Raw genomic sequence first — 18,811 nt, 5'->3', positions numbered from 1 at the left:
GTATGAGAGGGTGTATGAGAGAGATGAGTGTATGAGAGAGATGAGAGAGTGTATGAGTGTGTGAGAGAGAGAGATGATAGTATATGAGATAGATGAGAGAGTGTATGAGAGTGTGTGAGAGAGATATGAGAGTGTATGAGAGTTTATGAGAGAGAGAGATGAGAGTGTATGAGAGAGATGAGAGTGTGTGAGAGTGTATGAGAGAGAGAGAGAGAGATAGATAGAGATGAGTGTATGAGAGAGATGAGAGAGATGAGTGTATGAGAGAGATGAGAGTGTATGAGAGTGTGTGATAGAGAGAGAGAGAGATGAGAGTGTATGAGAGTTTATGAGAGAGAGAGATAGATATAGATGGGAATATGAGAGAGATGAGAGAGAGTCAGGGAAAGATGAGTGTATGAGAGCGAGAGAGGCGATGCGAGAGGATGAGCGAGAGATGAGAGAGTATGAGAGAGAGAGAGAGAGAGAGAGAGAAGTGTAAGAGAGAGAGTGTAAGAGAGAGAGCGAGAAAGAGAGAGAGTGTAAGAGAGAGAGTGTAAGAGAGAGAGCGAGAAAGAGAGAGAGTGTAAGAGAGAGAGAAAGAGAGAGAGAGAGAGAGAGAGAGAGAGAGAGAGAGAGAGAGAGAGAGAGAGAGAGAGAGAGAGAGAGAGAGAGAGAGAGAGAGAGAGAGAAAGAGAGAGAGTGTAAGAGAGAGAGAGTGTAAGAGAGAGAGAGCGTAAGAGAGAGAGAGAGAGAGAGAGAGAGTGTAAGAGAGAGCGTGTAAGAGAGAGAGAGAGAGAGAGAGAGAGAGAGAGTGTAAGAGAGAGAGAGAGAGAGAGAGAGAGAGAGAGAGAGAGAGAGAGAGAGAGAGAGAGAGAGAGAGAGAGAGAGAGAGAGAGAGAGAGAGAGAGAGAGAGAGAGACCCTGTGTTCTAACGAGTGGACGTTGAAGACTCTGATTTCAATCTCCCTCTGTTAGTTTTAATCGTATTTCCGTTGATAAAATAAAAAGTTTTGGTCACAGTTTAGTCGTTCCCCGGTGACACGGTGGTGAAATAAAAAGGTGAATCAAACGGATTTCTTCTGAACAACACTCTGCACACAGCACAGTTTAGTTTCTGAACCCGGTCTCCTAGCAATCATCTGTATTCATTCACTCACCTTTCAACTGAAATCCTATTCGTCTGGCTTTGTTACTCCGTGCTGTTTTCAACCATGTCTTGTTTTTGTCCCTCTCTTCCTCTTATCTCTAACCTATCTCTAACGCATCTCTATCCCATCTCTACCCTATCGTTATCTTATCTCTAACATATCTCTAACTCATCTCCATCTTATCTCTAAACTATCTCTAACTCATCTTTATCTTGTCTTATCTCTAACTCATCTATCTTATGTCTATCCTATCTATAGTGTATCTCTACTCTATCTCTACCCGATCTCTATCTTATCTCTATCAAGGGCACCCCATGCCTTCCAGCACCCCTCCCTCACACCCCGTGCTCCGATGTCGATTCTTTCTCCATTCCGTCCAAAACATGCTGCCGGTGATTGATTGGCAGCTGACAACAACCATGTCCGAATACGGGGCACGTGCAGCTAGTTTACCACATGCAGCTAGTTAACCACGTGCGGCCCAGTTATCCACGTGGTGGCCTAGTTAACCACGTGGTGGCCCAGTTAACCACGTGGTGGCCCAGTTAACCACGTGGCGGCCCAGTTAACCACGGGCGGCCCAGTTAACCACGTGGTGGCCCAGTTAACCACGTGGCGGCCCAGTTAACCACGGGCAGCCCAGTTAACCACGTGGTGGCCCAGTTAACCACGTGGTGGCCCAGTTAACCACGTGGCGGCCCAGTTAACCACGGGCGGCCCAGTTAACCACGTGGTGGCCCAGTTAACCACGTGGCGGCCCAGTTAACCACGGGCGGCCCAGTTAACCACAGGCGGCCCAGTTAACACTTTAATCGCCGGAGACGCCGAAACTCGTCTTTCCCCGCCATGCTCATTCTGCCGAAGACGCCGTAACACGTCTTTGATATCAATATTTCAAAAATCTGTGATCGAAATCATATTTCTCCCCCGGGGACCTGAGATATACTGCTGAGCTCCACTCAACTCTCTAACGGTTCAAGAGCGCCATCTGGTGGCCGATCGGGGGATCGCCCAGGGGAGAAACAGGATGTAGAAGCTGGTGCTCATTTCAATTCGGTCCGATCACTCACTATAGGTCCCGGGACTCGAGCTCGACACAATACATATCGATCCGTTGCCAATAACTCGATAAACAACATGATTTGGACGTATATACTATTATACAACCTGGAAATGGATCGGGTATTTCTCCATCCCATAATAGAAAAAATTCTGTTCCACGCTCATCTGCCAACGGCGCGAGGAAGCTACGGTGAGTTTCAGCGTTATTTTCTAATGTCCTCTATACTAACTGCTCTAATGATCATATCACCCACACTAGATAAATGATATAACGTTGCCCACGGAATTATAAATGACCCCCCGCCCATCCGGTCAACATCAGATCATACGTAGTAACTTCTAGAACTACGTGCAGTTGACATTTTTTATCTGGCACCGATCGCTATCAAACTGTATTTGATCATCAATATAATGCATTTAGGGCTATAAATCAAGTTCTGGAGAAAGCTGCAGAAAACGATAAAAACATACTTATACTTTAGACCGTATTTTAGTATGAATATGTGAATGAAAAAGTATAACGTTGCTACACCCTGAACAATAGATATAAAACATTGAATGGGCCATAATAATGTCAATTTAGCAATACAATTTAAAAAGTTATAGCCCTGCAAAGAAGGGGAACTTCTCCATAGACAAATAGAGCTGGCTAGGGATGGTAAATTATGAATTTAACCATGGCGATCAAAGTGTTAACCACGGGCGGCCCAATTAACCATAACCAGAGAATCGTGGGCTCAGGCGTTGCACCCACACCCTTTTTTGTCAGGCTTATCGGTGACAGGACAACCACAAGAGGGTTTGTTTCAGATTTTTTATACACGTTTAATCAAATCCACATTTAAAAAAAATTTACATTAGATACAGTCTGGCGAGGGGACATCCCAGGATTAGACCCTGAATTTGACTGGGACGCCGTTTGGACAAATGCTATATTAGCCTCCCGCAACCCTAATCAGAGACGGTTAATTTTAATTATATATAATTTTAATTAATTTAAACATTTTTTAATTATATTCATAGGACGCATCTCACACCTAGGAAACTGTTTGCTATGGGACTGGTGGCCGACTCCCGGTGCACTTTGTGCTCTTTGAGAGCCACAGGCACGTATATCTGGGATTGCCCACCAGTAGCCCATGTTTGGAAATCTATAGCAACTAAACTCCCAAGCATCTGTAACATATCAATTCCACTCACGGCAGCCACATTACTTCTAAACGTTATATCTTCACTACCAACAGAAAATAATTATTCTGGCAGGCGTTAAACAGCAGCCAAAAAGCTTATCGCTATGAGATGGAAAGAACCTGAGAAACTCACAGTAATTAACTGGTCCCTGACATTGCTGGGTGTTATTTATTTAGAGATTGCGACTGCCCGTGTGGTTGGGGTGGGACAGGCGGGTATTGAATTGTGGACTGCGGCGACCGAGGTGATCAAAAGCTCAATGTATGTCTATTGTCTAATGTATTGTGTGTTTGTTGTGTTTTTATTTTTATTTGGTATTTTGTATTTATTAGTTAAGTTTCGATCTGTATTTATTATTATTATTGTTGTTGCTGTTGATGTTGTATTGTTGAAGATATAAAATAGAGAAGAAGAAAATTTGGCTACAGAAAAAAAAGTCTTCACGTCTGTTACCTAACAGCACGCGTTATATTCCCAATTGTCTTTTTGGTCTCTGCCACTTGTAGCGAAGCAGCACTGGGGGAATATTACTAATGCATGACTTGGCAGCAGAGGATCCATTCTGCATGGCTGCTATGGCTCCAGCAGTGGCCCATATTCTGCAGATACAACCTCACACAGGACAGTTAAGATACAACCTCACACAGGACGGTTAAGATACAACCTCACACAGGACGGTTAAGATACAACCTCACACAGGACGGTTAAGATACAACCTCACACAGGACGGTTAAGATACAACCTCACGCAGGACGGTTAAGATAGGACCCACAGGACAGTTAAGATACAACACACAGGACAGTTAAGATACAACCCACACAGGACAGTTAAGATACAACCTCACACAGGACAGTTAAAAGACGACCCACACACGACGGTTAAGATACGACCCACAGGACAGTTAAAATACAACACACAGGACAGTTAAGATACAACCCACACAGGACGGTTAAGAGTACAAAGTGCTCGAGGCGTCGGGAGAGACAGGCGGGACGCTCTCTGTGCTCTGTTGACTGTAAATGCAACATACTGGCAGTGAGAGAAAGTTCAGTCGATCACCAGCACACCCCGGACAGCAACGTCAATACCGGAGGCTGCTTTACATGGAACATTTTGCACTTTATCAACGTACCTTCTTGGCTCTCTGGGCGATCTTTGGTGCACGGCACAAGAGCTTCTCCACGAGGTACTCTCTGTTCTGCAAGGGAAGAGCAAAAAACCTCAGCTGTGAACGTGGGACTCTGTTGACGCTACGCTTTCTTAAATGGAAGGATTGATCTGGAGCGGGGGGGGAGAAGAATAACTGCAACAAAGGTGTGTTGGAGGCCAGCCCGGGGGGGGGGGGGGGGGGGGGATGTAGGTTAAACAGTGTAGAAGTAAACACATGTTATAGTGAACACACAGTGTAGAAGTAAACACATTAGGGCTGACCCCTATTAGTCAATTAGTCGACTAATCGGTCGAAAGGAGCCGTAGTCGACAGCCAACCTCTTAGTCTAATACAAAAAATATATATATTATATATATATTTTTTTTTCATTCTTTCCAAAAGAAAAGAGGCCTAGAAGCGTGGCTAACGCTAATGGCACGCATACCAGAGGCTAACTGCCTACGAAAACAGGCACAGAGGCACTGAAAGAGGATTTCACCCATCTAATGAACACACTAGACTAGACAAATATCAAGATGTATCCATCAGTGGACCAATTGCATGCTTTTGCAGAGGACAAGAAGCCTTCAGTCGACTCCTTCAGACATTAAGCACCCCCCACAGCGCAAATGGAATGATAAAAAAATATATATATATATTTTTTTTTTTGTCGACTAATAGTCGACTAACGGCAAATTTTGGCCAATCATAGTCGACTATCCAAATCCTTAGTCGGGGACAGCCCTAAAACACATGTTATAGTGAACACACAGTGTAGAAGTAAACACATGTTATAGTGAACACAGAGTATAGAAGTAAACACATGTTATAGTGAACACACAGAGTGTAGGGGTAAACACATGTTATAGTGAACACAGTATAGAAGTAAACAAATGCATATCTGTCACCTAAGCAGAGGTGTGAGAGATCTAAGGCTGCGTGTCAAAACTGATGACCTTGTTTTTTTAGTTGTTGTTTTTTACCCAGCAGCACTAAACAGATGTTTGAGGGATGTGCTGTTCGTGGCTACTGTTGTTGCTAGGAGACTATTGAAAATCCCTTAGATTTTATATTTATAATATAACGTTTTTATATTCACATTTTTGTATTGCTCTATTGCTCAGTGTTGTAGCCAATTTGATGATTTTACCGTGGTTACTTTATTGTATGAAGGTGCTGTGTTATTGTGAAGGTGTTATGAGATTATTGACTAGGGACCTGGGCTTGAACTATGACCTCTGCCAGTGGGTCTTGGACTTCCTGACGGGCAGACCCCAGGTGGTAAGAGCAGGCAACTGCACCTCCTCATCCATCACGCTCAACATAGGGGCCCCCCAGGGCTGTGTTCTGAGCCCCCTCCTCTACTCCCTGTACACACATGACTGCGTAGCACAGCGGAACAACAACACAATCATCAAATTTGCTGATGACACAGTAGTGGTGGGTCTGATCTCTGCCAACGACGAGAGGGCCTACCTGGAAGAGGTAGAGAATCTGTCACAGTGGTGTCAGGAGAATTGCCTCTCCCTGAACGTCAGCAAAACAAAAGAGATGATTGTGGACTTCAGGAGGTCGGGGGTCAAGGACTACAGCCCCCTCAGCATCAACGGGGCACCGGTTGAGAGAGTGAACAGTTTCAAGTACCTCGGAGCCCACATATCCGAGGATTTGACATGGACCACACACATTGACAGTGTTGTGAAGAAGGCACGACAACGCCTCTACTTCCTCAGGCGCCTAAGGAAGTTCCAAGTCAGTCAGAAGATCCTTAGGAACTTCTACTCATGTACAATAGAGAGCATCCTGACTGGCAACATCACCTCCTGGTTTGGGAATAGCACTGCACAAGACCGTAGCAGACTACAAAGAGTGACACGTTCAGCCGAACGCACAATTGGAGGGGGGCTTCCCACCCTCCAGAACATTTACAACAAGCGGTGCAGGGGGAAGGCTAAGAGAATTATTAAGGACTCGAGCCACCCGAACAACTGCCTCTTTGAACTGCTGCGGTCAGGCAAGCGATACCGGAGTCTTAAGGCGAGCACAGAAAGACTCAGAAGAAGCTTCTATCCCCAGGCCATCAGGCTGCTAAACGAACAATAAACACTATGCAACAACCATCAAATGCACACAGCACACACACCCACACGAACACACTCACTTAAACAAACAATACACTGCAGCACCCACTCTCCACACTTTAGATCACACAAACACACTTTATATTTATTGATAAAGGATTTGCACTACAACTCGTACACCTACTGTAAATTGTACCTAAATTGCACCTCATCCCATTTCTGCCTTGCACTATATAGTATTGTATATTAGTACACTGCATAGTATTGTATATTATATGGTAACTCAGTTACGTCTATTCTGCATCGAACATTGTACATATGTCTATACTGAACACCGTGACCTAATTTTTTTTACTTCTAATTTACATGCTATACTATGTTATTTTATTTCATACTTACAGTATCTTGTCTTGCACAGTCTCTGGAGCGTAACAGTAAGAAGCATTTTGTATAAAAGTATTCTGTACTTCTGTATGACAACTATTAAAGAAACTTGAAACTTGAAAACTAATGAGCTGGGCAGTGGGCATAGGAGGCAGGGCTCAGATGATCTCGGGCACAGCCTATTTGTAGGTGTGTCACAGGTGCGCAGCGGGAGGGAATTGGGGAAACGTCACAGGGAAGTCAAGCCACACAGTTTTTCCAACCGTGCGTGTTTTGTTTGTTTTCAGTTGTTTTGAGTTATTTTCTGGTTTATTTCGCAAACACAAGTTTATTTGTTTAAGTTACAGTTTAAACACCCAGTTTATGTTATGCTTTGCTTTATCCATCCTGCAAGCAAAAATAAAAGCTTTAAATGCACTCAACGAGACGACCTGATTTACTGTCAACAGCACCACACGTTGGAAAGAGCTTCATACCATATCCCTCACTGGCATCTTTTTGCTGTTCGGTTGCCCTTACACTCTGTACTCTGAGTGCTTAAAAGCACTTGCTTCCCTCTGAAAGTGTGTTTCTTGATTGGAGGATCAAGGAAAGAGGGCGGGATATTCAGGCAAGATTCAATATAATGGCAGGAAATGTCTTTTAGGCTATGTTCACACTGCAAGCCTTAACACATTGGACGCCAGACCCGAGATAAGTCGGGTTTTGGTCGTTATTTCTTTTATTCGCTATTTCCATTCATAATCCATCGAGGGAGCCTGATGTCATCATTGGGAATGGGTCTGAGATTGCAAACGTCCAATACCGCCGCCTAACACCTTGCGGCCGGTATTGCACATCCTTGGAATCTCTCTGGCTCAGCCTGTACGTCGATCTAAAAAGTCCGGTACGGGTTTTCCTTGTCGGGCAGGGGTAACGTTTATAACACATAAATTGGGGAGAATCAAGTACCGCCGATTCGTGTTCTTTGGTGGATTATGTTGGCAACACGATCGACATCAATACTTGGAATGGCGATCAGATAATTGGAATATTCTTTTTGCAGTACATCCTAGGGCTGGGCGATATGGCAAAAAATCATATCACGATAACGATATGATAATGTTATCATATTTCTTGATATCGATAATTATCGAAATTGTTATAAGTAAAAAAAAAAAAAATTTAAACAACAGATGTATGTTTATTTTGCAGCAATTCTTTGTCGTTGCCGCCATCTTTAGTGTTACAGCCCCTCACACTCCAGTTCTCAGGCTGCAGCTGGTTTAAAAGCTAAAGTAAACCGGCTTCTCTGCTGGCTGTGGCTCCAGAGGAGTTGAACAGTTCTGGCTCTGCTAGTTTATTTTCGATATTTTGGCGCTTTTTTGGTGGACAAACCACCGCACATGTGCACAGTGACTCGTGACTGGAGTCTAGCTCTGCTAGCACACAGCCTACTGTGTACAAACTGTTTCAAACTGTATTTTAAATTAGAAAGCAAACAAAATAAATGGGCAAGAAAGACAAGTCTGTCCACTGTCTCTGGTTTTAAAACTGCCCTGTTGCAGGTCACCAAAAAGAATAATAATAATTTATAAAAAAAAAAAAAAAACGATTTAATTTTTTTTTTCTTCGATATTCGATATAGATTATTAAAATATATCGCGATATTTATCGTTGTCGTTATATCGCCCAGCCCTAGTACATCCTAGTCAATCTTGCGTTAATCCAATAATTCCTTCCCCGCGATCGAAGCGTGTGTCTGTAATGTACTGTGTAACGTATTCCGTTGGTGACGATCAAAGCATAGAACCCCCCCCCCACCCTTTCATGCATGCATGATGAAACATAATACCGATAATATAGCGTTGATTTCAGATTGATTGTTGATCCAGGCGAGGAATGGCACGGTTTCTAGTGAATGCACTAAACGATGCTTAGCGGCGTTTCCTGGGATTACACAGAATTACTCTAAAACTATACTCATATTCACCACGGTATAAAACGGAAATGTATGAATGAAAAAATTATTTCCTTTTCACAAATTGAACGATAGATACTCGATGTCAAATGGGCAATAGGTTTATATCCATAGCTATGATATTTAATATAGTTTTAGCCCTGCAAACACCGGCATGTATCCCCATTGATTAAAGCGCTGGTACAGACGGCCATACGGCCCACAGCGACCTCTGGTGCTGAATGTGTTAAGTCCAATGCACACGGTGGGCGATTTTTGCCAGGCGACCGAACAACATGAGGTAAACAATGTGAGGTAAACAACGTGAGGTAAACAACGTGAGGTAAACAACATGAGGTAAACAACATGAGGTAAACAACATGCAGTAAACAAAGTGAGGTAAACAACATGAGGTAAACAACATGAGGTAAACAACATGAGGTAAACAAAGTGAGGTAAACAACATGAGGTAAACAACATGAGGTAAACAACGTGAGGTAAACAACGTGAGGTAAACAACGTGAGGTAAATATCATACCTTGGCCTTTTGGAAGAATTTACACTTCAGGAGCTCTGCAGCTGTGGGTCTGAAGATAAAGAGATACATCACTTATAACACCATGATGAAGTTAACTCATTCAAATGGACAATGTTTAGCGTGTAATAAACTACAAACTACAGTGTGTAGAAACAAACTCTTTTTTACATGTTGGACTAGAAATAGTGTCTGTCAAATGAGCCATACTATTGTCTCCATAGCTATAATATAGAATATACAATAGCTTCGCAAAGATCGTGAAATATCGTGAAAATGGTCATGAAAAGCTGGCGCTAGACAGTGAAGGATGGGGGGAAGCTTGTGGCGCTCAATGCGTTAAGTAGGATCTGTCCTCTTCGTTGATATATAAAGGCTGATTGATGCTCAGACACTTAACCGTCTCTCCACAGTTCACAAAGCACATGCTTAGCCTAGGCCCTTGGCTACAAATCAGCACAGGTTATCTGCAGGTTTCAACAAGTTAAACCTAAGACTTTTTTAATACCACTTAGAGCCAAATGTAATACCAATTTCACGATCACATTAGCAAAGGTAAATCGCCAGACGCACAAAGCCCCCGGTAGCGCCGTGAAAAATCATTTGAATACAAAAACATTTAAAATATTTCATATTATTTAATCTCCCGACAGCCAGGCTTTTTTAAAGACGTTTTAACACCCTGCAGATTGACGGCATGTACGACACACAGTATGACCTCTGACCTCTTGCACGGCTCCTTCTGAAGACACATGGTTATTAACTTTCTAAAGGATTTCCCGTATTTCTTCAGCACCTCCTTGTCCTCCACGCCGGTCTCCAGGTTGGGCGGGTCGTTCTGCAAGGTGAGCATCAACACCTGGAGGAAGAGGAGGAGGAGGAAGAGTTCACTGACCAACACACAGGAGGAAGAGGAAGAGGAAGAGTTCACTGACCAACACACAGGAGGACGAGGAAGAGGAAGAGTTCACTGACCAACACACAGGAGGACGAGGAAGAGGAGGAGTTCACTGACCAACACACAGGAGGAAGAGGAAGAATTCACTGACCAACACACAGGAGGAAGAGGAAGTGTTCACTGACCCACACACAGGAGGAAGATGAGGAAGAGGAGGAGTTCACTGACCAACACACAGGAGGAAGAGGAGGAAGAGGAAGAGGAGGAGTTCACTGACCAACACACAGGAGGAAGAGGAAGAGGAAGAGTTCACTGACCAACACACAGGAGGAAGAGGAGGAAGAGGAAGAGTTCACTGACCAACACACAGGAGGAAGAGGAGGAGTTCACTGACCAACACACATGAGGAAGAGGAAGAGTTAACTGACCAACACACAGGAGGAAGAGGAGGAAGAGGAAGGGTTCACTGACCAACACACAGGAGGAAGAGGAGGAAGAGGAAGAGTTCACTGACCAACACACAGGAGGAAGAGGAGGAAGAGGAAGAGGAAGAGTTCACTGACCAACACACAGGAGGAAGAGGAGGAAGAGGAGGAGTTCACTGACCGACACACAGGAGGAAGAGGAGGAAGCGGAAGAGGAAGAGTTCACTGACCAACACACATGAGGAAGAGGAGGAAGAGGAAGAGTTCACTGACCAACACACAGGAGGAAGAGGAGGAAGAGGAAGAGGAAGAGGAAGAGTTCACTGACCAACACACAGGAGGACGAGGAAGAGGAAGAGGAGGAGTTCACTGACCAACACACAGGAGGAAGAGGAGGAAGAGGAAGAGTTCACTGACCAACACACAGGAGGAAGAGGAGGAAGAGGAAGAGGAAGAGTTCACTGACCAACACACAGGAGGAAGAGGAGGAAGAGGAAGAGTTCAATGACCAACACACAGGAGGAAGAGGAAGAGGAAGAGTTCACTGACCAACACACAGGAGGAAGAGGAGGAAGAGGAAGAGTTCACTGACCAACACACAGGAGGAAGAGGAGGAAGAGGAAGAGGAAGAGTTCACTGACCAACACACAGGAGGAAGAGGAAGAGGAAGAGTTCACTGACCAACACACAGGAGGAAGAGGAGGAAGAGGAGGAGTTCACTGACCAACACACAGGAGGAAGAGGAGGAAGAGGAGGAGTTCACTGACCAACACACAGGAGGAAGAGGAGGAAGAGGAAGAGTTCACTGACCAACACACAGGAGGAAGATGAAGAGGAAGAGTTCACTGACCAACACACAGGAGGAAGAGGAAGAGGAAGAGTTCACTGACCAACACACAGGAGGAAGAGGAAGAGGAGGAAGAGTTCACTGACCAACACACAGGAGGAAGAGGAAGAGGAAGAGTTCACTGACCAACACACAGGAGGATGAGGAGGAAGAGGAAGAGTTCACTGACCAACACACAGGAGGAAGAGGAAGAGTTCACTGACCAACACACAGGAGGAAGAGGAGGAAGAGGAAGATGAGGAGTTCACTGACCAACACACAGGAGGAAGAGGACGAGGAGGAAGAGGAAGAGTTCACTGACCAACACACAGGAGGAAGAGGAGGAAGAGGAAGAGTTCACTGACCAACACACAGGAGGAAGAGGAGGAAGAGGAAGAGTTCACTGACCAACACACAGGAGGAAGAGGAGGAAGAGGAGGAGGAAGAGGAAGAGTTCACTGACCAACACACAGGAGGAAGAAGAGGAAGAGTTCACTGACCAACACACAGGAGGAAGAGGAGGAAGAGGAAGAGTTCACTGACCAACACACAGGAGGAAGAGGAAGAGTTCACTGACCAACACACAGGAGGAAGAGGAAGAGGAGGAAGAGGAAGAGTTCACTGACCAACACACAGGAGGAAGAGGAGGAAGAGGAAGAGTTCACTGACCAACACACAGGAGGAAGAGGAGGAAGAGGAAGAGGAAGAGTTCACTGACCAACACACAGGAGGAAGATGAGGAAGAGGAGGATGAAGAGGAAGAGTTCACTGACCAACACACAGGAGGAAGAGGAGGAAGAGGAGGAGGAAGAGGAAGAGTTCACTGACCAACACACAGGAGGAAGAGGAAGAGGAGGAGTTCACTGACCAACACACAGGAGGAAGAGGAAGAGGAGGAGTTCACTGACCAACACACAGGAGGAAGAGGAGGAAGAGGAGGAGTTCACTGACCAACACACAGGAGGAAGAGGAAGATGAGGAGTTCACTGACCAACACACATGAGGAAGAGGAAGAAGAGGAGGAGTTCACTGACCAACACACAGGAGGAAGAGGAAGAGGAGGAGTTCACTGACCAACACACATGAGGAAGAGGAAGAGGAAGAGTTCACTGACCAACACACAGGAGGAAGAGGAGGAAGAGGAGGAGTTCACTGACCAACACACAGGAGGAAGAGGAGAAAGAGGAAGAGTTCACTGACCAACACACAGGAGGAAGAGGAGGAAGAGGAGGAGTTCACTGACCAACACACAGGAGGAAGAGGAGGAAGAGGAAGAGTTCACTGACCAACACACAGGAGGAAGAGGAAGAGGAAGAGTTCACTGACCAACACACAGGAGGAAGAGGAGGAAGAGGAAGAGTTCACTGACCAACACACAGGAGGAAGAGGAGGAAGAGGAAGAGTTCACTGACCAACACACAGGAGGAAGAGGAAGAGTTCACTGACCAACACACAGGAGGAAGAGGAAGAGGAAGAGGAGGAGTTCACTGACCAACACACAGGAGGAAGAGGAAGAGGAAGAGTTCACTGACCAACACACAGGAGGAAGAGGAGGAAGAGGAAGAGTTCACTGACCAACACACAGGAGGAAGAGGAAGAGGAAGAGTTCACTGACCAACACACAGGAGGAAGAGGAGGAAGAGGAAGAGTTCACTGACCAACACACAGGAGGAAGAGGAGGAGTTCACTGACCAACACACAGGAGGAAGAGGAAGAGTTCACTGACCAACACACAGGAGGAAGAGGAGGAAGAGGAAGAGTTCACTGACCAACACACAGGAGGAAGAGGAAGAGTTCACTGACCAACACACAGGAGGAAGAGGAAGAAGAGGAAGAGTTCACTGACCAACACACAGGAGGAAGAGGAAGAGGAGGAGTTCACTGACCAACACACAGGAGGAAGAGGAAGAGTTCACTGACCAACACACAGGAGGAAGAGGAGGAAGAGGAAGAGTTCACTGACCAACACACAGGAGGAAGAGGAAGAGTTCACTGACCAACACACAGGAGGAAGAGGAGGAAGAGGAAGAGTTCACTGACCAACACACAGGAGGAAGAGGAAGAGTTCACTGACCAACACACAGGAGGAAGAGGAAGAGTTCACTGACCAACACACAGGAGGAAGAGGAAGAGGAAGAGTTCACTGACCAACACACAGGAGGAAGAGGAGGAGTTTACTGACCAACACACAGGAGGAAGAGGAGGAAGAGGAGGAGTTCACTGACCAACACACATGAGGAAGAGGAGGAAGAGGAAGAGTTCACTAACCAACACACAGGAGGAAGAGGAAGAGGAAGAGGAGGAGTTCACTGACCAACACACAGGAGGAAGAGGAGGAAGAGGAAGAGTTCACTGACCAACACACAGGAGGAAGAGGAGGAAGAGGAAGAGTTCACTGACCAACACACAGGAGGAAGAGGAAGAGTTCACTGACCAACACACAGGAGGAAGAGGAAGAGGAAGAGTTCACTGACCAACACACAGGAGGAAGAGGAAGAGTTCACTGACCAACACACAGGAGGAAGAGGAGGAGTTCACTGACCAACACACAGGAGGAAGAGGAGGAAGAGGAGGAGTTCACTGACCAACACACATGAGGAAGAGGAGGAAGAGGAAGAGTTCACTAACCAACACACAGGAGGAAGAGGAAGAGGAATAGGAGGAGTTCACTGACCAACACACAGGAGGAAGAGGAGGAAGAGGAAGAGGAAGAGTTCACTGACCAACACACAGGAGGAAGAGGAAGAGGAAGAGTTCACTGACCAACACACAGGAGGAAGAGGAAGAGTTCACTGACCAACACACAGGAGGAAGAGGAAGAGGAAGAGGAGGAGTTCACTGACCGACACACAGGAGGAAGAGGAGGAAGAGGAAGAGTTCACTGACCAACACACAGGAGGAAGAGGAAGAGGAAGAGGAGGAGTTCACTGACCGACACACAGGAGGAAGAGGAGGAAGAGGAAGAGTTCACTGACCAACACACAGGAGGAAGAGGAAGAGGATAACGACAGGAACGATTCTCTCAACTGAGAATATCTCAAATCGAGGCATCTTTGTCTCGAACCGACTTACAGAGAAGGTCATCCGTAATTCGATCTCTTTTACGACTAACTGTCTCTCCTCCTGCCTCGGTCAGTCCTCGATATCTCCTGTCTCACGCTCGTTCAGAACCACGAGGTCAGATCTGGACCCAGTGCTCGTTCAGAACCGAGAGGTCAGACCTGGACCCACTGCTCGTTCAGAACCGAGAGGTCAGACCTGGACCCACTGCTCGTTCAGAACCACGAGGTCAGACCTGGACCCACTGCTCGTTCAGAACCAAGAGGTCAGACCTGGACCCACTGCTCGTTCAGAACCGAGAGGTCAGACCTGGACCCACTGCTCGTTCAGAACCACAAGGTCAGACCTGGACCCACTGCTCGTTCAGAACCAAGAGGTCAGACCTGGACCCACTGCTCGTTCAGAACCGAGAGGTCAGACCTGGACCCACTGCTCGTTCAGAACCACAAGGTCAGACCTGGACCCACTGCTCGTTCAGAGCCACGAGGTCAGACCTGGACCCACTGCTCGTTCAGAACCAAGAGGTCAGACCTGGACCCACTGCTCGTTCAGAACCGAGAGGTCAGACCTGGACCCACTGCTCTTTCAGAACCAAGAGGTCAGACCTGGACCCACCGCTCGTTCAGAACCACGAGGTCAGACCTGGACCCACTGCTCGTTCAGAACCACAAGGTCGCCTAACCGGTGCCAGAGAGAGAACACATTATCCCCACAATGTCAGCCTCCACTGGTTGCCTGTTTTTTTAAATTGAATTTAAGAATCCTGCCAACTTTGAAGGCACGACTTTGATGCGCTCCCCCAGCGTCTTAGATGTCCCGATAACCAGATACAGGCTAAAGACTAACAGTGACTTTGTTGCTGTCCTCCTCCTGTGGCTCCTCCCAGGCTTTCTGGAGCTCACGTAGCCAAGTCACCCCCCCCCCCCCCCCCCCGTCCTTCCTCTCTTGGAAGTGGACAAGACAAGGAGATGACAGAAGACAGAAGACATAATGACGGAACACAGACATGATGACAGAACACAGACATGCAGGACAAACAGGCTTTACTTGAGTAGAAGAAGTAGAAGAAGAGAGAAATAATACATATACTGTATGTATATACTGTACTGTATAGACAGTAGGGGTGGGACGATACATCGATCCAGATCGATACATCGATGTAATTATCAACAATCGAATCGGATCGATGCGATGTAATAAGATCGATTCATATCGATACTCTTATTTTGAAAATCCTGTGGCGAGTCTCATATCCGCCCAAGAACAACAGCAGTAGCTCCGTGTGTGTAGATGTTACAGCATAGCATTCTCCCTTTCTGTGTGTGTGTGTGTGCGCGCGTCTTTGGAAAGACCAGATGAGGTCAGAGGAGTTTGATGTTTAAATGTTATTTAAACATAAACAATATAATACATAATAAATGTAGGCCTATACATGATCATGCAACATCAACAAATTGTTGTAGGAACGGTTTGGGAGAGGGAGGTTGTGAGTTTTGAGTTCCAAAAAATTTAGCTTAAAGTTTAAAGCTCAATATATAAAAACGTGGCACTTTACAGTGAACAGGAGGTCTATTTGTATTAAAAACAATAGATTGATTTTCCTTTAAATGTCTGGAAGAGCTCAAAAATACAAATGTCAAATGATATTTTCATTACCTTTTTTTTGTTGATCTAAATGTTACTGATTGTGTTAAATGGGCATATGATATCATCTCATATCGATCGCAGGCACCTGAATCTAATCGTATCGTATTGTATCGTGAGAGACTCTGTGATATCGGCAAATATCGTATCGTTGTCCAAAGAATCGATATCGTATCGTATCATGATGAAACTGGTGATTCCCACCCCTAATAGACAGACAGACAGAAAGATAGACAGACAGACAGACGGACAGACAGACAGACAGACAGACAGACAGACAGACAGACAGACAGACAGATAGAGAGACAGACACAGACAGACAGACAGACAGACAGACAGACAGACAGACAGACAGACAGACAGACAGACAGACAGACAGACATACAGACAGACAGACAGATAGACAGACAGACAGACAGACAGACAGACAGACAGACAGACAGACAGACAGACAGACAGACAGACAGACAGACATACAGACATACAGACAGACAGATAGAGAGACAGACACAGACAGACATACATACATACAGACAGACATACATACAGACAGACAGACAGACAGACAGACAGACAGACAGACAGACAGACAGACAGACAGACAGACAGACAGACAGACAGACAGACAGACAGACAGACAGACAGACAGACAGACAGACAGACAGACAGACAGACAGACAGACAGACAGACAGACAGACAGACAGACAGACAGACAGACAGACAGACAGACAGACAGACAGACAGGTAACTCTAACGGACCCCTCACCTTCATGGGAGGGTATCTGTGGTAGGGTGCAGAGCCTGTTGCCAGCTCAATGGCAGTTATTCCAAAACTCCATATGTCTGCTTTAAAGTCGTAGCCTCGTACCTGTGGGTAGAATGACACAGACATATATATCGGTCATAATCGACGGCATTAATTTAACCTTCTAGAGTGTGGTAGTGAAAGAGTTAACCTGCTGTAGTGTGGTAGTGAAAGAGTTAACCTTCTGTAGTGTGGTAGTGAAAAGTTAACCTTCTGTAGTGTGGTAGTGAAAGGGTTAACCTTCTGTAATGTGGTAGTGAAATGTTAACCTTCTGTAGTGTGGTAGTGAAAGGGTTAACTGTCTGTATTGTGGTAGTGAAAGGGTTAACCTTCTGTAGTGTGGTAGTGAAATGGTTAACCGGCTGTAGTGTGGTAGTGAAAGGGTTAACCTCCTGTAGTGTGGTAGTGAAAGGGTTAACCGTATGTAGTTGGTAGTGAAAGGGTTAACCTTCTGTAGTGTGGTAATGAAAAAGGTTAACCGTCTGTAGTGTGGTAGTGAAAGGGTTAACCTCCTGTAGTGTGGTAGTGAAAGGGTTTAACCTTCTGTAGTGTGGTAGTGAAAGGGTTAACCTCCTGTAGTGTGGTAGTGAATGGGTTTAACCTTCTGTAGTGTGGTAGTGAAAGGGTTAACCGTCTGTAGTGTGGTAGTGAAAGGGTTTAACCTTCTGTAGTGTGGTAGTGAAAGGGTTAACCGTCTGTAGTGTGGTAGTGAAAGGGTTAACCGTCTGTAGTGTGGTAGTGAAAGGGTTTAACCTTCTGTAGTGTGGTAGTGAAAAAAGGGTTAACCTCCTGTAGTGTGGTAGTGAAAGGGTTAAAGTCTTGCCGGTGTCGCCTGTTCGAATCCAGCTCACAGCTCCGGCGTTGTCACCAGCTTGGCTGGCCGTTCACACTAATACAATTGGCAGTATTAGAGGGTGGGAAAGCTGGCGGGGTGGGTCCGGGTCGTTGTAAACAGCGACTCCTACAGTTCGGTCGGGGCGCCTGCTCAGCGCGGATAGGATCTAAGGGGGGTAGTGTGATCCTTCCACACGTTACACCCTCTCAGTGAGAGTCCGCGCTGCCAGGTGAAAAGAAGCGGTTGATTGGCTAGACGTGTGTCGGAGGAAGCACGTGATAGCCTCCACTCTCCCAGACCGACTGTGGGGGGTAAGTGCGCAGCGACCAGGAAGGGGATTGGGAATTGGCATAACGACTAACATTGGGATGGGAGAAAATCGGAGCAAAAAGGAGGGAGGAAAAGATCAATAAAAATCTTGCCGGTGAGGACTCCGGCTCTCACCTGCTCCATGACCTCGGGGGCCATCCAGCACGGTGTGCCGACAAACGTCTTCCGCACTTTGTTCCTGGTCATGTCTCCCCCCGTGGCTAGAAACGCACTGACTCCAAAATCTGAACAAAGAAAGACAACATGTTTTTTTTTATTGTATTTGATTAATAGTCATGCTCAAATTGTGTGCACAATAAGACTACGTTTCGAAAATGAAACGTTGTAAGTGTAACCATGGCCTTAGTCTAATGCACTTTTTTTTTTAAGTATAGAAAAGAAATAAGAAAAAAAGGTTGTATCGTCCTTTCCAAAAGCAAAGAGGCCTAGAAGGCTAACGCTAATGGCGCACATACCAGAGAGGCCTATGAAAACGGGCACAGAGGCACCGACCGCCAAGAACCTTGGTGTTGTCC

General features: G+C 45.9%; 1 protein-coding gene across 1 annotated transcript in view; it reads right to left on the bottom strand.

Moving 5' to 3' along the window:
- The window catches only part of stk39 (serine threonine kinase 39), a 166,001-nt gene that overhangs the window by 101,197 nt on the left and 45,993 nt on the right, over positions 1-18,811 (bottom strand). Inside the window, exons 6-10 of the mRNA XM_084314652.1 lie at positions 18,411-18,520; positions 17,093-17,194; positions 10,198-10,331; positions 9,476-9,524; positions 4,516-4,581 (exon numbers count right to left, since the gene is read on the bottom strand). Of these exons, the coding sequence (XP_084170778.1) occupies positions 4,516-4,581; positions 9,476-9,524; positions 10,198-10,331; positions 17,093-17,194; positions 18,411-18,520 (461 nt within the window). The remainder of the gene's footprint in view (positions 1-4,515; positions 4,582-9,475; positions 9,525-10,197; positions 10,332-17,092; positions 17,195-18,410; positions 18,521-18,811) is intronic.

Source organism: Notolepis coatsorum, assembly GCF_963971535.1.
Source record: "Notolepis coatsorum genome assembly, chromosome: 5".
NCBI lineage: Eukaryota > Metazoa > Chordata > Actinopteri > Aulopiformes > Paralepididae > Notolepis > Notolepis coatsorum.
This window is presented reverse-complemented; position numbering and strand designations above follow the sequence as displayed.